The 24,146-nt window shown below is 46.3% G+C and overlaps 1 protein-coding gene across 2 annotated transcripts in view; it reads left to right on the top strand.

Annotated features, from left to right (window-relative positions):
• The window catches only part of rin2a (Ras and Rab interactor 2a), a 40,933-nt gene that overhangs the window by 463 nt on the left and 16,324 nt on the right, over nt 1-24,146 (top strand). Inside the window, exons 2-6 of one of the 2 annotated variants that reach the window (XM_076285928.1) lie at nt 11,500-11,618; nt 17,185-17,285; nt 18,904-19,102; nt 21,038-21,152; nt 22,428-22,500. In XM_076285928.1, the coding sequence (XP_076142043.1) occupies nt 11,556-11,618; nt 17,185-17,285; nt 18,904-19,102; nt 21,038-21,152; nt 22,428-22,500 (551 nt within the window). In that variant the 5' untranslated portion in view covers nt 11,500-11,555. Of the gene's footprint in view, nt 1-11,499; nt 11,619-16,926; nt 17,026-17,184; nt 17,286-18,903; nt 19,103-21,037; nt 21,153-22,427; nt 22,501-24,146 lie in introns of those variants that run through there. The other variant, XM_076285927.1, reaches the window with a different exon arrangement.

The following is a 24,146-nucleotide window of genomic DNA, read 5'->3' as shown; positions in this document are numbered from 1 at the left end:
ATAGCGAACCTACACTCAGATTTCATAGTCAAATATGTCATAAAATATGTATCGATAATGCTAACCCTAGTGTTATTCAGCACCTGTTGCGTTTATCTAGCTTGTTTTGACATAATATGTAGGTTTAGGTGATTTACCGGCGGCGATCAGTTCTAATGGGAATTAACGCTAAAGTTTGCGCCTCAGGTCATTTTTATTGGGATGGTAATAGCGTTAGTGTTTTCGGACGTAGGCCTAATGGCTAGGCTACATCTCAAGTTATGTTGTTGATGTGACAGCTGTTTCAATACACGATGTGTTTATTTGATTATGGCAATTGAAGATGAAGTTGCTTGTTAGACGACCAATTAAATCTCGTCCACCTGCATATTGGCATTTTCCGTGAGAAGTGTTTTGAGCCTGCCTCGGACGAAGAGATTTCTGTCGTTGGATCCACAGGCTATGTCGTAATATGTATATTATTACGTCGTAATATGTAGTTTGTCTTAGCATAGCCTACACTTCAAGTCTCTCTCTCTTGGATCTCTATTGTCTGCGGTTGAAAACTCTCGGTTTCTGGTTTCATATTCCATACTACGTCAGCGAGGAAAGATGGGTGGAGGCACTTGGCTATGAATGAACACAGGTAGCCTATACACAGGTATACTTGAAACCAATGACTCATAACACCTGTTACAGAAAATGATTTCTATCCTGGCCAGCTGACTCAGGCTCCAACTGGGCTTCATTTCCTTGCCTGCTCAGAGAAGACCTGACCATAACACTATCTGGGTCGAGGCAGAATCAGCTGTGAGCCTACATTTCTGCAGAAATAACTTCATTAGCCGTCGATTTAACCAAACCTAATCTGGCCCCGTTTAAACATGTTTGGACACTTTGGCCTAAAGTTTAGGCTATCTACACATCCCCGCTAGCTGAGAAAAGTGTTGGTCAACAACATAGACTCTTACATGTGTTTATTATGAGATTATTCTGTGTTTGAGGGGTGAACACATTTTGAATCTTGCATAAAATCTACGTCAGAAGTGAATTCCAGGGCTTTGGAATTACAGACAGATTACACAGGATTGGGTTTTCCACATACTGAGCCCCAAACCCTTGTGGTGTCCATGTTTGATGTGTCAGTCAGTCACCTGACATTTCCCTGAAGTATCATGAACACATTGATTTTGAAGAGGACTGTCTCAAAAGGCATAGCCAATTTACCATGGCCCACCATTATCTGCATTTCTGCAGTTGACGACTATGTGAGGCTGTTGCCATTGACCTGTTATTTAAAAATCCATTGTTTAGGTAATTATACAGTAGTGTAATATAGATAGTTGGGGTAATACCTGCCATTAACGGTCATAAGTTTTTTCTCCCTTTGTTCATGAGCCCACCTGGGTCATACCTGTGCGTTCTGTCACTGGGTCCAGGCCAGGGTCATGATTCCATGGGCTTGTATTCACCCATGCTACCAACCCAAACAATGTAGGCAAACTAGTCCTTGGAGTTCAGTTCAAACCTCACACATGCTTTTGCTTAAGCTACCGGTGGTCCCAGTAATGGTAATGTGTGAGATAATTAGTCTAGTTTTCATCATACACCCTTCACTAAGTCTAAATTGTTGGCCCTATTTTTTAATCTACATTATACAACCAAATATAAACACTTTTTTGTGTCTGTTGTATTGTGTTTATACCTGTCTAGGTACATGTGACTTTACTTTCCACTAAGTAAAAGTTTGCATGTCTACATGAGTCTCTCTGAGTCTCTCTTGAGTTTCCTGCTCACTCTCCTGTGATACCCCACAACTCCGGATGTACAAACACATGCTTTGGTTTTGACTTGGTGCCCAGAGAGGCCCAGAGCCAACTTTGTGTTCGCATCTCCAGGAGACTCGGTGATGGAGACCCCCAATTAAGTCTGGACCGACTGCCTGGAGGTCAAATATGAGCGGAGAGAGACAATGGCCCTTGAAACAAGTGGGTAGCCTAGTGATTTGTGGTAGACGGTGACTTATGGCCAGACAGTCTGTTCTCAAACACACTCTTCTTGTTTGTGTACATGCAGGCCACACAAAAGTGTGTGCTTTTGTCCTACCCCTTTTGACTTTAAAGTTTTCTCTTCTCTCTCCATTACTCTTTGAAGATCTCTCTCTCTCTCTCTGTCTGTCTGTCTCTTTCATTTGCAGTCCCTTCCTGTTCTCTGTGCTCCTACAGGGCCCTGTGGGTTAAGTGCAGTACTCTAATATCAAAAAGTGCCTTTGTCATCATTCTGAGGCAGTTGGGGGGAGGGAGCGAGGGGAAGGAGAGGTGAGGAGGGGGGAGCGTCACCACTTAGTGTCCCAGGAGAGAGGCGGCGGAGCCAGGGAAAACCGCTGAGATTAGGTGCAGCAGAGCCAACTCCTTGTTCTCTTACAGAGAGCTGTTTTAGAGCTCTGATGTACAACAGATTTACCAAGGTCCTTCTTTTGATTCTAAACAAGTCTTTTTTGTACAGTATCTTGGTCAAAGTGCAGCATATGAGATTGTTTTGGATATTTTGTTGATGGATGTTGAGCTTGCTGAAAGACTACTTGTAGCTTTACATGCTTCTCTGGCTCTTGCATTCTCACAGTTCAAAAGCTCGCCCAGCTCCCTCGCACATGCTAATGTCACTCAAGAATCCTCAGGGTTCACGTTCTAGAATAACAACCGGCAATTCATTTTCCAGTTGGGCTTTGGCCCTGGTGGTGAGCTGACAGTATTCTGTTGGAATGACCGTTGGGGGGGGTGCTACAGAAATAGAAATGTAGGCCATGGTAATTGGGGGGTGGGTGATTTTTTTTTTGGTGTGGTGTGGAGTGAATCGAAAGGGACTGGGTGGGGTATTGTATAGCATGGGGCTGGGTTGGTGGTCGTCCCCTTGGCTGTTGCTGAGGTTTTCATGCTGTGGTGTTCTCTGCGAGTACCTGCAGGCAAAGAAGAATTAAACTCACTTCCTCTCTCTCTGTCTATCCATAAATATGTATGTGTGTGTGTGTGGGTTGAGCTGTGCATGATATCAGACTGATGAGGAAGTTGCAACTTCAAAGACTCCCACGACTGGCTTCAGAGTTCACACAGCCATCACTTGATCAAAAAATGGTCCAGTCTCTCTCTCTCTCTCTCTGTCTCTCTCTCTCTCTCTCTCTCTCTCTCTCTCTCTCTCTCATATCAAGGAACATTGTGTCTCTTTTCACTGGGGCAAAAATAACAACACTTGGCCACCTGCTGAACCTCGCTGATAGACGCTGGCACTCTGTCCTTGACCTGGTGTCCTCTTTGGGCTGCAGGTCAGAAAGGGTAATGGAGGGCATATTGAGAAGCCTGAAGGCAGGTCTTCCGGACTGTCTTTTAAGGTTCATCAATCATGTTCTGGATCGGGGCCCTTTTGAGGTCCCCTTTCCGGATTTACGTATTACCCCTAAAAGCCCCACATACGCTTCTACAGGGACACTGCTTTCTTTTAAGGGGATGCTTGATATACATTTTACATCAGTGGACAGAAAGATGTTGTATAATGCCATTGTCAAATCTGCTAATGCTAATGTGCTTAAGGGGAGGGTTGACACAAAATGGAGGGGTCATTTTGGGGGCAGTGAAGATCTGTCACCATCATGGAGGGTACTGTACAAGCCCCCCATACCAAAAAGGTCTGGGGACCTTCAGTGGCGGGTACTTCACTGTGTCATGGCCACATAGGTCTTTGTCGTCAAGTTCAGGCATGATCTCTCACCTTTATGTAGTGTCTGTAATGTACCCGATTCAGTGTTTCATGTTTTTTGTGACTGTCTGAAATTGTTGTCCCTTTTTCAGTTGTTGGAGGGAGTGGGCCAGAGGTTGGGGTTCACTTTCTCAAAAGAACTGTTCATCCTTGGGGTTAAATACTCCAAAAACAAAAGGGAACTGTGCACCTTCATGAACTTCTTGATTGGCCAAGCAAAACTGGCAATATGGAAGGGAAATCGGTTGGAGGAGGAGGGCCAGTTTTTTAATGTTTAAAGCTTTGGTGGAATCAAGGGTTAGGGTTGAATATGTTTTTTTTTTTTTAAGTTTCAGACAGTGTGGCTCATTTCTCACAGAAATGGTGTACTGACAAGGGTCTGGTCTCCATTGTTGATGGGGCCTTGGCATTTATGTGGTGATGTCATGGGGACTGGGGGGTTGGGGGGGGGGGGGGTGTTATACTGTAGTGTTTTAAGGTGGTTTTTGATCCATGCAATGGTTCAATAAAAGGGGTTTTAAAAGTCTCTCTCTCTCTCTCTCTCTCTCTCTCTGTCTTTCTCTCTCTCTGTCTCTCTCTCTCTCTGTTTCTCTGTCACTCTATGGATGATTATGTGTTGTGTCTGTGTGTGTGTTCCAGGAAGTGGGTGATTTTAAAAATCATCATTGTGTGTGAGTGAAGAACACAGACCTCTTTGTGACAGTGCTTCTGAAATGTTTCCATAACCTCCCCATATCTGATGCTAATACATGGTGGTCATTGCACTTGACTTGTCCAATCTTCTCTCTGCTGTAGCAGTGAATACTGGAGTTGTCAGTTTGGGGAAGCGAGGGGTGGAGTAGTAACCCACATCCTGCTAGTTCCTGGAGGAGGACCCCCCCCCCCCACACACACACACACACACACACATCCTTGCCTTCCCAATCTGTTTTGTTTTTTGTCTTTCTCTGCCACCCCTCTCTCCCTGTCTCTGTCACACACAAACACACAGTCTGTCTGTGTTTCATTTTCTATATTTGATTTCCTCTATGAGTTTCTTACTCTGTACCATATTTCACAGTCCTGCCTTTTTTCTTTCTTTCTCTCCTTTTTCTCTCCTTCACACACACACACACACATACACTATGACTATCTCTCCTCTGTCTCTCGCTTGCTGTTGCTCTCTCACACACACACGACACACATTCCACCACTCAGGAAAAAGCAGGGACACACCCTCATCCAGCAGTGGTTTGGAGTGTGGGAGCCGTCACACAGTTAAATCTGGGCCAACGACAGTGATTTATAATTTGACTGAAAAAAAGGGTCCCAAATGGCTATCTATGTGCCCTGGTTTTTTGGAGTGGGCTAACCAGATGATAGCTGGGCCTGCAGATTTTCCCCGTTCTACTTGTGGTGCAACAGCTATTTTGAGTTTGTTTTTTTGCTCATATTCTCACTTTTTTTAATAATCCATCTTGTTGAGGTAATTTATGAACGGCTCCAACCATTTTTTTGCTCACATTCTCACTTTTTTTAATAATCCATCTTGTTGAGGTAATTTATGAACGGCTCCAACCATTTCCCACACTGAGACGAGAGCGTAAATCAGTACCTTGCACAAAGATTGTTCATAATATAAGCTGTGAAGGTTAACCTGACATTAATTTATCATTAGAGCTTATGTGTAAATGGGTGTGTGTGCCTCTCTCTCTGTGTGTGTGTGTGTGTGTGTGTGTGTGTCCTGTCATTTGAGGCCTGCTTTAAGCAGCCTGTAATTCACTCACTAAGGAAGGGGGAGGTTGGTGTTGTGTTATGGTTCGTGGAGGCCCCAGATTGCCCCCTCTCTCTGGGTTATGGGGGGGCATGAGAGAGGGCTTTGCCCCCATGACCTGGATCTGTTTTTTGGGGGGTGGCCGTGCCACGCCACGGATGTCATAAAGCAGCGGGTGTCTAACGAGAGGGCACAAGCGCTCGCGGGCAGGCGGGTAGACGCTGCCAGATGACTTCATCAGGCCTTGTGCCTGCAGCGTGTAGGCTTTTAGTGTAGGCCCATGTCTTAGCACTAACCAAACACTGCCAGCCCACACCCCTCTGTGCCCTCTGGCTGTTCTTGGCACAAAACGTTTCACCAGCGAATGCCTTATATTTGTTGTTGTGTGTGTGTGCGTGCGTGTGCGTGTGTGTGAGAGAGAGAAAGAGAGAGAGAGTCTTTCCACTTTGCATTATGTCACTTTTTTCCAAAGAATGTCTACCTGTAATGTCTTAATGGGTTTACAGGAAATGAAAGCCATGGCTCTGGTACTGTGTGTGTTCTCATCTGTGTATATTTGCAAGAAAGTGCCTGTAAACCCCTTTCTTTGTATTTGTGCAGATTAGTGTGAAAGTGTTTACTTGTGTTAGCCAGTACCTCTCTGTCCAGACATGGGGGCAGTTCATGTTCTGTGTTTTTTCGCTCGATGGTGTTTTAAGCCCCCACTATCGACTTCAACGCTCCTAACCCTTGCCTGACCCTAGTGCCTTCCATGCAGCGCTGCCTGGAAGATGACTTTGGGGGCTTACCAAGTAACTGTTTTTTCCCTGATGTTTTTTGGTGTCAAATCAAAACTAAAACTAAAAACTAAAAAAATCAAATTCAGTTGAATGTGGCAAAATGAATGTAAAGAAAAGTCAGGTTTGAATCTGTCTTGCTGTCTTAACTGCATAGCTACGTAAGCCAGAAAATGCCTACATGGTGCATGGGCCACAGAGAGGAATGTGGCCCATGCTCCATGTAGGCATTTTCTGGCTGAGTTTATTAAAGTATAGGGGAGAAATTGTTAGTCCCACTCGTCTGATATAATTGGTCTGTTTTTTATCTCATAGGGTAACCTGAGCTTTCTCCAGGATACACACTCAGACAAGCAGTAGTTCTCCTGACCTCTTTCTCCATACACAAACCTACGTGGTTGCTACACAAAACTAATTGTCTGTAAAAGAGAAAGAGTTTCTGTTTTTTAACGTGTTCATGTGCAGGTTGTTGCGAACTAGGTTTTGACAGCCTTGGTCGAAATGGACTCCTTGTGAAATAAATTAAAAGTGTACCATTTAATCTCAATCTTTACATTGATATAGCTGACACTCACTTGGCATAGAATGCTGCCTGTTTGCAAGATCATGAAGATAATTCCAAAGGAGAGACACAGACAGATAGGTGCCTACCTACTGTTCACTTTGGAATGGAGTACTTGCAGGTTTCAAGAAAATTCAACTTAATACATAGCCTAATAAAAGCAGACATTTACGTCCCGCTATCTTGCTCCACTGGTTTCCGTACATGATTTACCTTCATTAAAATAGAATCCCACTTTGAGGAGGGAGAAAGGGTCACAGGGTCACACACACTCACTGGTCCCGGAAATATCCTGTAGGATCCATGGGTAATCTCTTCCTCTGTCATAGCCAGATTTTAGCCAACCCCACTCCAGACAAACCTCTACCAGCTTGTCTTACCAGTATGAACTGTTAAAACCTCCCTCAGAAACACTTATCTGTGTGTAAGAATCATGTGTAGTTTGGTATAAAGAAGCAGTCAGTACAAGACTGTGCTTGTAAAATGTCTTGAGGGCATTGGGGTTCAGCCTAGCTTTCTCAGTCTAAGAGTTCACACTTGAACGTGAATGGTTTCTTTGAAAAGGTGTTGGAACGTGTGTGTGTTTGTGTTGCGTGAAATGTCACAACCGCTCGTGCCAACTCTGAGGAATATTTTCCCCATAAGATTAATGAAGGCGAAGCTCTACGTCCAGCTTTGAAGCAGCTCACATTCCATCTCCTCCTCTCTCTCTCTCCTGCTCTTTCCACAGTGTGGCCAGTTAGCACATTAATAACCCACTGTGGCCAACGCCAGAATTTTTACTCACTGATGTAGTTTCTTTCGAGGAAAGAGTGGCTCAGACTGTACTAACGCGTACTGACAGATGACTGGAGAGCATATAGGCTAGGCTATGTGTGAACATAAGACATATGCTCAACTGCTGACACACACACACACACACACACACACACACACACACACACACACATATTATACGAACTTGGTCTTTTTCAGTCTTTGTCTCTCAAGCCAGTCATGCACAAAAACACAAACACATAGTGGAGGAGCAGGGCCTAGAGTCACTCTTTGTGTGTGAATGTTTGGCCTTGGATTCTCCCACCCTCCCAATGAAATATAGTTCATTATGGCCCATGTGTCTTTTTAGTGTTTTAGAGCTTTGTTAACCATAACCTCTGTCAGGTAAGGGAACTTTCCTCACCCCAGACAACAAGGGGCATCTCTTCATGTGCTACAGAACACATTTAGTCATATTGGATGTGTAGATATCTAGTTTTGTGTGTGTTTGTGTGTTTGTCCTTGTTTCCTGTCTCCCTTTCAGAAAGGGAACACAGTGGCTCTAAAAACACTTGAAGTGAGTCTCACCAACCAAGGACTCGTGGCACAAGCCTTGATCTTCACTAATGTGCTTCCTGTGCGGGACTGATTGCCAGCGTTCCTCATGCACCGGCCCAGCCTCCCGGTAGTTCCACAGCACCTGTGTGAAGCCAGGGGCTGTGTGTGTGTGTGTGTGTGTGTGTGTGTGTGTGTGTGTGTGTGTGTGTGTGTGTGTGTGTGTGGAGGAGGAGACAGAGGCACTTTGTCCTGTGCAGCTCAGATGTGTCTTTGTGTGGGTGCAGGCGGCACAGCTGAGTCTTTCAGATCCTCATCTATCCTCCCCAACTTCCTTTTTGCTGGCGCAGTGTTAGATCATGGGCAACGCCAAACTCAGTAAGCCACAAACTCTGAATCTGTTGCAACAAACACGATATGTCTTTGATTAGATGGAAACAGGACGTGACGAAGGAGGAGGAGAGGTCACTAGTGATTTGTTTTATGCTCTGAGCTCTAATAAAAAAAATAGTTTTGGTCTTGCGTAGTGAGCTTTGGTGTTTTAGTCTGTGTTGTTTACACAAGAGCTGCAATTATATATTTCTTCCATGCACACTCTACCTGCTAGTAACTGCACTCTTCAGTGGCCAGTTAATGACTTTCCCTGTGTTTGCTCTGTTCGAGGTGGCTTTGCTGTTTACCAAAGATCCCCCTCCCTCAAGTCTGTATTTGTGTGTGTGTGTGTTGGGGGTGGGGGGGTGGGGGGGTGGAGTGTCATGAGTCAGGGGAGTGATATTTTCTTTGTCTGTTTTTCTGAGCACATTTCAAATTAGCAATCCGCTTCAAACCAAAATAAACCAAAGCACATGCGGCCTGATTTGAACTGCCCAGATGATGGATGTCCAAGGTGATTTAGTAACAACAACTCCTCGAGAGAGAGAGGGAGGGAGAGGGAAAGATACATGGAATTATTTGTGGACACTGTTTTCCAGGAAACGCCTCTACTAAAGCCAGGGTCACTGTGTGTGTTTTCATCTATGGCTTCTCTTTCTCTCTTCCACTCCCTATCTCTCTATCATGTTCTCTCTCTACCTCCATCGCTCTCCCTTGCTCCATAGCTGTTGCCTAATAATGCCGTGCACCAGTGAAATGTAATCCTCTTGTTTTTGCTGATGGATTCTTCTGAGCTCAGCTGCCAGAGGGGGCCTCCACACTGCACATGGCTCCGTTCAGCCGGGCAGCGGTGACGTCTCGCACTGGGCATTGGGGGGGGGGGGGGTCAGTCACAGTGGAGAGGAAGAGCGAGTAATGGAGACAAAGACAAAGAAAGGACATAGAACTGAGTCTGACAGAGAGAGAGAGAGAGAGAGAGAGAAAGAAAGAAAGAAAGAGGGGCAAGACGACTGAAATAGGAGAGAGGAGCAGAGGAGAGCAGGCATATTCGATTGAAACGAAAATAAGGCTGAAGGGACAAAACCCGGGATTCTGAAGCTTTGATGTGTGAGGCCTGCACACACAGATGTTTCCTCACCCAACACACACACCACACACACACACCACACACGCACACACACACACACGCACACACACACACATATATACACACAGCCTCCACACACACACATACTCACCCCACCAGTGGGACAGCTTTAATTTCACACCCAAAAACAGCCCGCCATGTGCAGGCTCGGCCAAATAGCACCACCCCTGTGGCTAGATACCGCACGGCTCACGTCCACCACATATGCACACGGCTGTTCCCTGTGACATACACACAGTGTGTGCGAATAGGGTGGTGAGCCAGAGAGACAGTGGCGGTGGCGGCGGCGGCAGTGACACCTTTGAAGGGTTCGGGGGATTGTTGTGCGTGTCCCAGACGGGCTTGGGATGTAGAGCATCTGGAAGTGAGTCAGACCTGGCTGGTGCTGCAAATGAGCAGATGCTTTGTGTGTGTGTGCGTGCGCGTGTGTGTGTTTGTGTGTTTTAGTTTCCAGAATGCAGTTGACATAAATAAAACAAGTGAAGAAAACAGAGCTGGGAAATTGTCTGTATGCTGTATTCTCTTGAAATGGGGCAGTAGACTGTGTGGGTGCATGTGTGTGTGTGTGTGTGTCTGTATGTGTGTCTGTGTGTGTGTATCTGTGTGTGTGTGTGTTGGAGTGGGATATTTAAAGGTCTGACAGTTCCACACACTCATCCATTTTTTGTCAAGCAGCCAGATTACAAGACATAACAATACTGCATGGATCCAAACAAACTATTTATCAACTCAACTCAAATTGTTTATCAAGACCTAGTATTTTCCGCTGCTGATAGCAGTTCAGCCTTTCAAAGTGTTTCAGGAAGGAAAGCCCCTTAATGGTCTAATGGTTATGACCTGCACTGAGGGTCTGGCCTCAAATGCACTCTTGGCCGTTTCCGTCAACTAAACTCAGGCAGACAGACTAACTGGAAATTGTGTCTTACATCATTATCACACCTTATAAACTATAACTGTGTGTGTGCGTGTGTATGTGTGTGCGTATGTGTGTGTGTGTGTGCAGCACACTGTGGTAAGAGCTGTGTTAAGACATGGTGAAAACTTTAACCTGTTGGAGCTACAAATAAACTCTTGACATGCACGTCCCTCCTCCTGAAGGAGATATAGGTGAAAGAACTGGCGTTTGGTGCAAAACTTGTAACTTCAGAGAGAGAGAGCACATTATGTTTGCACTGCACTGCAGGGAAGTACACTCTGATCATGAATGTACTTCATCTCAGTCCTAGAAAGACACATGCTGTGGCTTTATGCCAAGTCTCGAGCTCTGTGCCTCTTTCTTTCCTTTTCCATTTGCAGTGTTACGTCTCATGGTCATGTTGGAAATATAAGAATACAGGGCTGGTAGAATCAGTGTTACAGGGCTGGTAGAATCAGTCAAACAGAAACAGAAACAGCAGGACATGTGGCTTGTGGAGAAGAAAGAAAGGCAATTTTTGGATACTGGAACCAAACATGGGAGGTGTTTCATGGGAAGGCAGATTTGAGAGCAGAGAGAACTTTTTTTTCCCCTCATTCTGAAGGAAATGAGACAGCATAAAAGTAATGACTTGTTTTCTTTAATGGAGTGATTGGCGAAATTGCTGAGAGGGCATTTTTAGGACTACAGTTCACTTTGAGGTAGTTAAATAAGACAGAAGGAGGAGAGAGAGAGAGAGACGGAGACAGAAAGAGATTAAAAAGCTCTTGTTTGAGTTTTGGGCTCTGGTTCCTGGTCCAGTCGTGGTGGAATGCTGATGGAATTTCCTCCACCAGACCCTGTCTGACTGTTGTCTGTCTGTGTGTGTGTGTGTGTGTGTGTGTGTGTGTGTGTGTGTGTGTGTGTGCATGTGTGTGTGTGTGTGATTCACAGTGGCCCAGCAGACGCAGACGTGTGCAGTCGCAGACGAGTGAGGAGGACCCCGCAGTATGTCTGCCAGCACACTGCCCTGCCAGCCCTGTCAGATGGACAGGAGTGGCAGCTTCTTCAAGGTAAGAGAATAATCTCACTGTGTTCCAACACTCTCACTGTGTGTGTGTGTGTGTGTGTTCAGTTCAGAGTTCAGTCGCCCCATCTGCCTGTACTGGGTTGTGTCTGTGCAGATGATCCTATCTCTGGGTTACTGAGTCCAACAGTCTGCCTCTCTCTTCTCTGTTGTTTCTCCTCCCATGTTCAATACCTGCATGTGCTCGTGTGTCTTGGCCCATCTGTCACCTGCCACCAGCTTTCTGTCCCAATTCACTGGTCATGTATCACCCCTACCCATCAGAAGGGGGAGCGCAACCCAATCCGTCTTATCAAATTTATGAGGACTCGCTTCTTTTTTTGCCCGAATGAGCTGCCCCATAAATCCAGCGCCAGATAGCCACAGCCCCCACAGAAAGAGCTCCTTCCTGATAAGGATGCTGCCTTTCAGCCATGAAGTCATGGAGCTCTCTATCAGTGGCGGCGGTGGCAGCGGCATCAAAAGGAGGCCGGCCGCGGCCGCCCCGCTGCTCCGAGGTGCTGCGCCGTGCAGGCCGAGAGGAGGATCCGTTCCCACTGTTGGGCCTTTGTCTGGGGCCGGGCCCGGGTCCAACGAGGAGCTGCCCTGGCAGGGACCCAAGAGACACTTCAAAGCCTGCACCACAGGCTCATGTTCCCCCCTCTCTCTTCCCTCAGGCATAAATCAAGTGTGTGTGTGTGTGTGTGTGTGTGTGTGAGAGAGAAATGCGAAGTGTGAGGCTGTGTTTCTGTCTGTGTTTAATACATGTGAATGTGAGTTTTTGTGGGTGTTTTGTTTTTGTGTGTTGCAATTGGTTTATTGTTTTAGTATTTGAGTATGATTGAGTATGGGTGGGTGTGTGTGTGTGTGTGTGTGATTACAGAACACCCCATGGCCAAACCTCAATAATAGCTTCTGGCGTAGTGTTGTGACAACAATGAGCCATCTGCAGCACTTAACTGTCATTATGTCACCTCATGCTCTCTGGAACACATAGTTCTGAGACCTGCCATATAATGAATCTGTGTCATGCTTACCGTCATCATGACACAAGTGACGCGTGTACTCAGGTCACCCAAGGTCTTTTGGCTCGAGTGGCAGGAAATCCATCCGGTCATTATGGGAGTCTCTTAAGAGTCCTCTCACCTGCGGCAGCCATAGCCATGTCTTCATCACGAGCCTGCCAAGCCCTCATTGTGCTGGGAAATGGATGGGGGCTGTCTGGTGTCATTCTGATGCTAACACCCCAGTTAGCCTCACGCAGGTTGGTTTTCAGTCAGCCAAGTTGAGCAGAAAGCTCCAGTGAGGCGTCACAGTGCTCTCTTTCACTCAGTCTGAATGGACTGAATAGACGGAGCACCAACATCTCCCCTGTGTCACTGTACACAGGCTAACACTGGACAGTCAGTAGCCAGAGAGACACTGGACCACTCCTGAGGATCTCTCAGTAACAGTTGTTGACTGATTTGTATGTACAATGGAAGGGCTGATAAATGGATTTGCATACTGCTTTTCTTAACTAGTTTGTGGGAAGCTACAGCTGGAGTAGCTTTATACTGTAGTCTATTTACTGTTATTTATTTACATGGCCTCTATCTGTCTATCTATTTCCTTACATTTCTCTGCCTTTCTCTCTCTCTCTGCCTTTCTCTCTTTCTTTCTCTCTCTCTTTCTCTCTCTCTCTCTCTCTCTCTCTCTCTCTCTCTCCCCCTCCCTCCCCCTCTCCTTCTTTAGAGTGAACACTTGAACACCTTGTACCCAGTTAAAGGCTGGTCGCGAGTCTGAACACATACTTTCCTACTGACCAGCTTAGGTTTTTTTTTTTCCCCCTCCTCATCCTCTCGCGGTATCCATGTTGTGTACGTCTGAGTGGAGAGGCCCGCTGCTCATTAAGCTTTTGCCCAGATGAGAGCAGCTCTTGGATCCGCGTCGGACCTTTTACAGAGACCGACGTCAGTGCCAGACGCCGCTCGCCGCTCACCAGCGGCCTGCCAGGAAGGCCTGGACCAGCCCAGTTGCCGCAACTTTCCCTTATAAAAGGCCATGACGGGCAGGCACGGCGATCACCAGGCGGCATTTAGCTAAATGGCTCAAGTTGTTTGATGCTGAGGGACCGTGCCAGGTCCAGAGAAGTTTATCGGCGTGGTTACGTAAGAAGCGGGCGGGCGGGTGGGTGGAGGTTTTGTTCAGTGCTTTATTAACGTCTGATTTGTAGCCCACGCGTCCTGCCTGCCCGGACGTCTCCAGGCAGGGTGTGTGTGTGTGTGTGTGTATGTGTGTGTGTGTTTTTAACAGCACTGTCTGGTTGTCTCATCACACGGTAAATGATATTCTGTTGAGCGACGCATGACTTGCTGCTGTGGCCAGACAGGATTTTTGTCCTCATCTCTCTCTCTCTCTCTCTCTCTCTCTCTCTCTCTCTCTCTCTCTCTCTCTCTCTTCTCTCTCTCTCTTTCTTTCTCTCTCTCTCTCTCTCTCTCTCCAGGAGGTGTCGAAATGTCAGGTTCGCTGCCTGTGCCATTACTTCGTCACCCTAATGAAGCAAGAAGTGGCCTGCTTCTTAATAGCCTAGTGTTAGTCACACTCATACACTCATGCTTCTGTTCTTGGCACCACTGCTGAGAGCTACACAGAGGCGATAAGCTCTGAAATGATTTTCTTTAATAAAAGACATTTCTCAAGCAGCCCATTCAGCATCTCAATGGGGCATGGCTAATAGTCTCAGTGTGAAAGGGGTTATTTTATGCCTGCACTAATCGGGAGTGACTTCAGCCATGTGGCTATTAAGTGTAAGTCTGAAGTCTGAGGTGTCGTGACTAAGGCCTGGCAGATTGAACACTTGAGCTTGAGACTGAGCTGTGTGTTTGTGTGTGTGTGTGTGGGGGGGGGGTGCTGTATTGTGCTTGTGTGTGTGTGTCAACTGTAGTGTGTGTGTGTGTGTGTGGGGGGGGGGGTGCTGTATTGTGCTTGTGTGTGTGTGTACTGTAGTGTGTTGTCTCATGGATCAAATGGGCACCACTGCTCCTAGCTATGAGCGGTGTTGAGTGAGTGAGTGAGTGGTGAGTGAGTGAGGCAGGGAGCCTACATTGTTATTGTGGCTTGCTGACGTGCGCTCAGATGGGGTTAGGCAAACAAGCCTCAGAAACGTGAGTGGAAAACGCTGGCTTACAAGGAACACAAAAGAGCCAGTATAGGGGAAAAGACTGAGGAAGAGCAGAAGACAGACAAAGATAGATCAGACAGTGAGAAAGAGAAAATAGTTTGTGTTTGTGAGAGGAGGGTGGTGAGTGGATGTGTGTGTCTTGGTGAAAGACAGCAGTCTCTAAATTGGAGCCTGACAGATCATTGTCTGACAGTGGTGGTTTGTTTTCTAAGCAGTGCACTCACAGATCCTTGAATTCAGTTGGATGCTTTTATAAATTCGTTGGGATAAACACAAAAAAGAGGGTCTATGGAAGGAACATAAAGGCTTGGGTATGTCAAACACTGACATCTTCTGGTCATCAGCAGAACTCCAACGAAACCAGCAAAACCCATATAGCATATCTTGTTGTGCAACCTGATTAACTGTGAACTTTTAAATAAATAACCAGAGGAAAATTCTCTGTATACAGATTCTTAGACTTGGATATTACTTTGGCGTGGGGACAAAACAACACATGGAAGTGCATTATCTTGAGCTCTGGGCAACACCCTTACAATAAATAAATGTTTGCGGCAGATTTAGATCTAGTTCACTAGAAAATCTTGCCAGAAGTAATGGCAAACTTCCAGTGAACTTCTGGTGACAAACCTAATTTTCATATGACTTTGCCGCAAATTTGCAACTGTTAACCAGAAACCTGCAATTTCTGTAAGGGCACTGATCAACATTGTTTTTCACTATTTTCTGACATTAGACCAAACAATGAATTGATCAATCAATAAATCAGCTATGAAAATAACTGTTTTAGCCCTAATATATAGAAAAAATACCCATGCACTGTACCATAACAAGGTGCCCTCAACACTATCACTGCAAGTGAGTCAGAAGCCTGGGCTTTGTCTCAGTGTCCATGGCCCGGTGTCAGTGTGAGTTCGCTGTTGGTGACCAGGCTAAATGGGCTGCATTGATAAGAGTGGATGTCCCCATTGTCCACCATTCAGACGGCATGCATGCAGTTGTCATAAGCTGGGTCTCACCAAGTCTCACCAGTTTATTGTGAGTTGTGCAAAGTGTACTTTCATTGTTTACATGTTTTACCACTATCAGGCAGCATTAGGCGAACAACTTATTTTGTGTGTGTGTGTGTGTGTGTGTGTGTCCAAACCAGTTTATTGTGAGTTGTGCAAAGTGTACTCATTGTTTACATGTTTTACCACTATCAGGCAGCATTGGGCAAAAAATTCCTTTTGTGTGTGTGTGTGGGTGGATGTGAGTACATGTCTGCATACATTCATAGCCTAGGTCTTCTTCAGCCAGTCACCTTGAATTTCCCCTTTGGGATCAATAAAGTATCTATCTATCTATCTTTATCTATCTATCTATCTATCTATCTATCTATCTATCTATCTATCTATCTATCTATCTATCAATCTGTTATGGTCTGTGTGTCATCACTCTATGAGGATATGACTGGTGTCTCTTATGGAATGGGAAGATGTAAAAGCCTTGTGAAAGACAGGATTTCCCACCGTTGTGTATTGAGGTTCAGTACTAAAAAATACAAGCATATTTCTTCACAAAGGAGACTTTATATGATATAATCCTTTCCCATTTGCTTAGGGGCACCATTTGCCGTTGTGTTTTTTCTAGTTTGGTTGAGATTTCACTAGTTTTCAATTGTAATTAGATTGTGATTAGGTTTTGCTTTGATTAATAGTTAACAACTAGCTAATTGTTTTGAACTGCATCATATACATGTGTATTGTGTGTACATATGTGAAAGTGTGCATTATTATGCCTTGTTTTGAATGCATGGGTGTAAATGGCCATTTTCAGTTTCCATTTCTGCGGCATGTGTGTGTGTGGGGAGGGGTATGTGCCGTAAAGGAGAAGTCAGGAACGGACAGGGATGTGACTAACAGTTTCCCAGCTGAGTCGGCATAAAGCACGTCCAATAGCCTAAAGCACATCCAATAGCCTGACAGAGAAATGTGAAGAGCAAACATCTGCATACACACACCCACACACACACACACATGCACACACGCACATGCACACACACACACACACACACACCCACACCCACATACACACAGTCAGTTTCTGTTTTACAGACAGCTAGTTTCTTCACATTTTCTCAAGAATAGATAGGAGAGTTGCTGTGCGTTGAGGGATGTTTGCGTTGCCATTTTTGTTTTTCTTTGCGTGCCTCTTTCACCCCGTCTCATTCTCCTTATTCGTCTGCTTGCTAATAACATCTGTGTCAAAGGTATTTGACTATTTTTGAATATCCTAAAGGGATCTCTCTCTCTCTCTCTCTCTCTCTCTCTCTGTCTCTCTCTCTCATTTGCAGTTGATCTGTGATGTCTGTTGTTATGATATTCATTTCGTATGCATTGACCTCTCCTCTCATGTGTGTCTATGTCAGCTGATCGACACTTTCTCGTCGGAGATCTCCGAGCTAAAGCAGGAGATGGTGCCGCCAGCGGTGCCGGTGGACAGGGAGCCGGAGACGACCGTGCTGAGAGGGTAAGAGCTCCCCTAGGTCATTCCGCTCCTCCTACACGTCACACAGCCTCTCACACACGTCAGCACCTGTCATCGATCTACTGTTCTTATTGCAGTGTTTGATGTCAGATGTGTTTTGTAATCTTTTTCACTAGGGTATGCTTCAAGAGTGTCAGAGTTTAGTATGTGGAATATGTTGTTTATCTTCCCCAAATGGTGTTTAATGCTTTAAAGTGCTGCAAACTTGAAAGCAGCCAGTATTAATGTTTGAGATGTACTGTGACATTATGCATGCATTAAATAAGGAGAAATATTGAATGTCATGTGTGTCCTTTTAATAATCAACCTTGATATGAACTATTAAATTAGCTTAGTTGATAAATAAACACTGTTCCCAGTTGCAGTGTGCATGGTCTGCCAGTAGGTGGAATATATGTCATGTGTGATGTGTGTGTGACCGGAGTGATGTGGCCTGACTTCCCAGCACATTTTCATGATGACGCATGTCTGATGTTTTACTAACTGGAATCTGATATCTGTGATATTCGAATCATGTCTCCTGCGGGGCTTTTGCCAATTATGAGGAAGTGTAGGCGAGGAGTATAAACTTAAAGGAAATGGAAACAAGTTCATTAGATTGAACACTTTTGTTATCACTATCTAGCTATCTAGCTTCCCGTTGAACACTCTTTGTGAATCAGATTACTGTCACCCAGCTGGCCCTGGTGTTCTGGCAGTGGCAGCGGTGCTCTGGAATTTTCTTCATTCTGCAAACTGTTGTACAAGGACATACTCCAACCCATTCATATGATGGGGCTCCCCACCCCTGATCTATCAGACCTCAACAGTTAAGACCAAATGCAGAGCACAACTCATTGCACACGACCCCAGTCACCCCCTCTTCACACTGCTCCCAACAGGATGCAGCTACAGGTCCCTGGCCGGGAAACGGACAAAGTTTTGTGTCCTGTGCCATAGCATCTTTAAACAAAGCTCCCCGGTGGTGACTGTGACTGGTGTGTGTGTGTGTGTGTGTGTTTGTGTGTGTGTATGTGTGAGAGTGTGAGTGTGTGTGTATACATTTGTGTACGCTGTGTATTCCGTGTACAAGGGGGTTGTGGTAATACATGGGCTTGTGGTAAAAGTGTGTGTGCACATTAGGATGCTTGGGTGAAGGTGTCAATGTTATGTACGTAAGTGTGTGAGGCTCAGCACGGACTGTGGTAAAAATCTATCTCACTTCAATAAAATGACTGAGTGAGTGATGCAAGCTGCTATTCCTATTGCACGATTCACTCCGTTGCCTAATAGTACTACTGTCCGCGGCTGAGCCACCCTGCCACAGTCAAGCCTCCCAGCAGACCACAGCTTTTCATTGAGCTGCAGCACTTCTCCCAGTCTTGTGTGCAATAATGTAATATACAAGGGCAACATCAAACATTTGTGCTGTGTGTTGCTGCCAAATGAAGGAGATTAAGGATGATACTGTTTTTGCTGCGATTGTTGTTCGGTGGGCTGTTGACTCTGTGTGCTCTGACCCCAGGACCCTGTTTGTGTGTTGGACTGGACCCTGTGCTTGGTGAAATGCGTCCCTAAATGTTTCTTTTAAAAGACACACGTGGTGTCCGTCTCTGTGCAGGTTAGAAAACGAGGTGAGCGGACTCTTCTTGCAGGCGGCCGACTGCGCGGGCACCGGCGGGGTGCGGGATTCCGGCTACGACTCGCTGCGGAGACGCCTCAGCGCGCTGGACCGACTGACACAGACGCATGCCGTCTGGCTGCAGCTCTCGCTAGGAGACGACGAAGCCAGACGCATCCTGCTGCCACAGTCACCAGGGGTAAGAGATTTGTCAACTGCACATGCTCAGACACATGTTAAATGTTATTAAGACACAAGTTAAGACGTCAAATTTTAGCGTCACAATGATCTCAGTAACTTCATATTCTGTTACATTTAACATCACAGTCAGCAGTCACCATCATGTGTGCAGATCAAAGTGTCACTATTTAGCAAGAGTTATATACAGTATGTGTTAGGATGGACGGCAGTGGAGGCAGCCAGGATGGTAGCAGACCAGGAGTAGGAGGGCCCACAATGGGAGATTTATTATTCCCAAAATTCCAGAGGTGCAAAAAGTATTTACAGTGACTAAATAATAACAAAAATAAAGAAAAACTTTTCAAAAACAAGAAAATAAACCTAAGTGCAGCGATGCACTAATATATATGTGCAGGTAAATTGGCAATACCAAATTTTACTGGCCCAACACACAGCACAGAGAATGTTCTCTCTCTCATAGCCCAGAACATACTCCACACCAGTTCCATTCTGCCCCTATAAATAGGCTAAAACCCCACCCCTAGGCTATACCAACACATAATTCAATCAATTAACAATGTTACACATGAGAAATGACAAAAATATACAAAATATATTGCAACACATTTCCCGTGACAAATTCATACTATCATAAGCTTTAATGGATACAGAAAATGTACTACTTAATATCATTCCCGTAGCACATTATTTCCCCCCTGTGGCTCTTCTATGCAATGGTAGCCAACCGTACCCCACTACCTGAAATAGGGGAGCAGTTGCACCACTTCCTGTTTGCCAGTGGGACAGCGTGAACCCCTTCTACAGGTTGGCTACCTTTCTATTAAAATTATTGTCCACCACATACATTCCACCAATACAATAAACACATCATTTTAGATGTAGCATGTTATGCGTGTCGTGATGTTAAAAACACTGTTACGTTGCCGGTAGGCCTTTCCCGACAAACATTAACAAACATCTTAGCGAACGAACGAACAAACGACAAACAGCACAACTACGCACATAACAAACAGAACAAACAACATATCAACTCATACAGCTTATTCCATATCATGTTGTAATTATGCCGGCCGTCATATGTGTGGAACAATGATGAATGAAAGTTGTGAATGTTGCGGGTTATGTTTGTCAGTTTATTGATGTGCATGCGTAACATTCGTGATCTCAAAGGTGTCCACCGGCACGGACTCGCGCCGTGACAGTATGTATACCATTTATATATATATATATAACAGTAATGCAGGCTGTTGGTAACCTGACTCTCGCCAGATGAATTTCGTTCCGCCTACCTCCACTCATCCATCTGGGATCGATCCATTGGAGAGGTGTTTCAGAAGGCTGGGCCTTATCAAAAATCCTTGCATATGATTGGATAAGCCACTTGTCCGTCATCTATTGACGTGCTACTTCAACCACTCACATCGAAGCCAACCCGTGACGCTGAGAACAGTCTCACAGTCGTTTCTACACTACGTCACATCTATGAAACTCCCGCCCTGCGTCCTGATTGGCTCTACCATAAAATCTGGTGCCGAAATCACTCTCAACCGAACCGATCCCAGATGGATGTGAGTGGAGCTAGGCGGAGCTAGGCGGAACGAAATTAATCTGGGGAGAGTTAGGTTAGGCTGTTGGTACATTAAGTCATTGAAAGTGCAATTCATTGGTATTCTTGACTTCCATCAAACTTCCCACCAGATTTAGATGTCAGCCCACACAGTATGTGTTAATAGCTCAGTAGTGTAATATCAGTAGTAATGCTGTGGGTTGTCTTGTAGTTATTTTATTTCTAAGCGGGTAATCTGCGGTCTCATACTAAAATATCCCCACACACATTAGCTGCTAAAATATCCCCCACACACACTAGCTCCCACTCTAATCAAAACAGTGGATATCAGGTGGGAGGATGACTGGTTGTGTTTGTCCACCTTAGACATTCCTGGTTCGGAAGTCTCAGAAGCAGCAGAGGAAGGTGATCTCCCTGCGCATGGAGGGCAGCAGTGGTGACGCCGCCGTGCGGGACTTCCCCATCAAGGAGAGTCAGTACAGTAGGTATCTGTGTGCGCACAGCCGCTGCACGGGGCCCGCTGACCCCCCGCAGTCGGCTCCGGGACGTTTATTTGTTGAACTTCCTGTTAAGTCCCAGGAACGAGTGCTTCCATTTCCTGTGCCTTTGTTCTCGGTGTAAGCCGCAGTGTTGGCCTCTTTCCTGAACAAGGAAGACAACTGCCAGACTGTTTGTTGACGCAGAGAGGTGGTTTAATCTTCCTGTGTAAGTCAACATAGTTTATCTTATTAAGACAGATTGACACAAAAAAAGTCGCTGGCCAGGGCATACCTTGTTGTTGGCAGTAACAGTATGAACCTTCATATGAATTCATATGAAAACATAAAAAAAAATAAGAATGCTTTCTTAGCCTTTCAGCATTCTTAAAAGCTAGTTGAGACTGCATTAGACCCAGGCTTTTCTGGACAGATGACTGAAGTGTGTGTGTGCGTGTGTGTGTGTGTCGAAACCCACAGTGCCCTTTTTCTCTCGGGGCCTAGTTTCCACATGCCAAGCACCAGAGACCGTGCTGCCCCGCTGACCCGCCTTAAAACCCAAAGCCCAGAGGCGTCCCCTAAGCACTGGGCCTCGAGGCTGGACAGTGGGCCGACACGCTCCACAGTCAGCAGTGCTGCCCGCTCCACTCAGTCCGCCCCACACAGACATGACCAATAGAGTGCAGAGAGACAGATGTAGGGAGACAAGCACAACAGGGATTGGCTCGCCGGGCCTGTATCCAGATGGCAACATCTGGATCTGGTTAACCCACTTCCCTTACTTCCCCTCTCTGCTGTGTTTTCTATTATTCTCTCCCTCTCTTCTTCTCTGTCTTACTCACTCCCTCTGTCTCTCTCTCTTTCCGCTCTTCTCCAACTTTTCCTCCACTGTTTTGTTTCTCCTGCTCATTCACTCTTTTCTCTCTCTCTCTCCCTCGCTCTCTCTCTTTATTTCTCTCTCTCTCTGCTCTTTCTTTCCATCTGTGTCATATTACAGCAGCCCTCTCTCTCTCCCTTCCTCTTTCTCTCTCTCTCTCTCTCTCTCTCTCTCTCTAGCTGGCTGTGGCATGTAATCTTCAGGGCGGAGCTGTCAGCTATGTTGTTGTTGTGGTGTGAGCACATGCCTTTCCTCAGCCCAGCCCCCACCCCAGCAAGCTTCGATCTGTCCAGCTATTGTCCTGGCCCATTAGACACGGCTCCGTATTTTAAACTCTTTCTATTCTCTCTCCCCCTCTCTCTCTATCCCTTTATCTCTATCCCCCTCTCTCTCGTTCACACAGCCTTCTCACTGGAGGGGTCGGGGATCAGCTTTGCAGACCTGTTCCGCCTGGTCGCCTTCTGCTGCATCAGCAGGTAAGAGTCTGAAAACGACGACCGCCAGCCTTCCACAGCTGCCCACCACATGCCCAGGTCCAGCAGCAACTCTGCAATAGCGTGCTCCAACAGGGGGACATCTCTGTTTTGACAGCACTAATGGGAACAGCCATGCTTGTTGCTCCGAACGGAATGTGTTCATTGCCACAGGGCTCTTTGCATGTGGAGAAGTGTTGAAAAATGCCACTGCGCCTATAAGCTAATCCTCACCATTGGGTCGGTGGCATGGGCCGTGCTTGCTTTGCATGCCAGTTGTGTTTGTTGTATACATTCCATTCTGGGACTGGAAATACAAGGCCCAAAGGTCTGGTAAACTGATTTGGCTCCAAACTGTGGATTAGGTCTAATTGGGCTTAATGTGAAGCACATTCGGTCTGTGTTGTTTGCATGAGACGCCAGCGCAGCAGAGTGGTAAGCTTTGGGGAGAGGAGGGAGGAAGTGTGTACTGTGTATGTGGAAACAGTGCCTTGCTGACAACAGGAACAATAATAAAGCAGCATGTGAGATATGTGTTCCATAAACGTTATGCGTGTGTTTGCATGTGTGTTTGTACATGTGCACGTGTGTGTGTTCGTGTGTGTGTGTTCGTGTGTTCGTGTGTGTGTGTGTGTGTGTGTGTGTGTGTGTGTGTGTGTGTCTGTCTGGTGAGGAATGCAGAGTGGTTTGGGATGTGACACTGTCCCCAGGGTGACTGAACGCCAGGGTCTGCCAGGAGCACTCACTGATGGCAGGAGCACTCACTGATGGCAGGAGCACTCACTGATGGCAGGAGCACTCACTGATGGCAGGAGCACTCACTGATGGCAGGAGCACTCACTGATGGCAGGAGCACTCACTGATGACAGGGCTGGCTGCTTCTCCATCATCCTTTCTATTGCACGCGCCCTCTCACCCCAACTCCACCCACCCCCCATCTTGCCCTCACCCCAACTGCACCCACACCCCATCTTGCCCTCACCCCAACTGCACCCACCCCCCATCTTGCACTCACCCCAACTCCACCCACCCCCCATCTTGCCCTCACCCCAACTCCACCCACCCCCCATCTTCCCCTCACCCCAACTCCACCCACCCCCCATCTTGCCCTCACCCCAACTCCACCCACCCCCCATCTTGCCCTCACCCCAACTCCACCCACCCCCCATCTTCCCCTCACCCCAACTCCACCCACCCCCCATCTTCCCCTCACCCCAACTCCACCCACCCCCCATCTTCCCCTCACCCCAATCACCGGTCATTTGGAAGTCCGAACTTAGCCAGCTGTTCTACTGCTCCCCTCCTAATATTTCCGACGGACATTATGTAAATGAGCTCTTGTCTGAACGAAGTGAAGAACATGCAGAGATTCAGTTGATGTGCATGTGTGTCGTTCAAACATATGTCAGCTTAAGGTCCGCAGGTTAGCATCATGACTGAATCACCCAAAGGGTCAGACCTCCGTTAGACAAAGCTCTGCATGTACTGCGGAAGGTGTGTCTGAAAGCAGCTTCTAACTCCACCACATTCTTTTCAAGTTGTGCCTGTCCATTTTGCTAATCTCTCTCTCCCTCTCTCTCTTTCTTTTTCTCCCTCTCTCTCTACCTCTCTCTCTCTCTCTCTCTCTCTCCCTCTCTCCATCTCCCCCT

The sequence above is a fragment of the Alosa pseudoharengus genome, unplaced genomic scaffold (genome assembly GCF_046254945.1).
Source record: "Alosa pseudoharengus isolate Yale_2024_CS ecotype anadromous, Long Island Sound unplaced genomic scaffold, YU_APseudo_1.1 YU_APseudo_1.1_scf_15, whole genome shotgun sequence".
NCBI classification, from domain to species: Eukaryota; Metazoa; Chordata; class Actinopteri; order Clupeiformes; family Clupeidae; genus Alosa; species Alosa pseudoharengus.
Note: the sequence above shows the minus strand (reverse complement) of the source record. Positions and strands in the feature narration are given on the sequence as shown.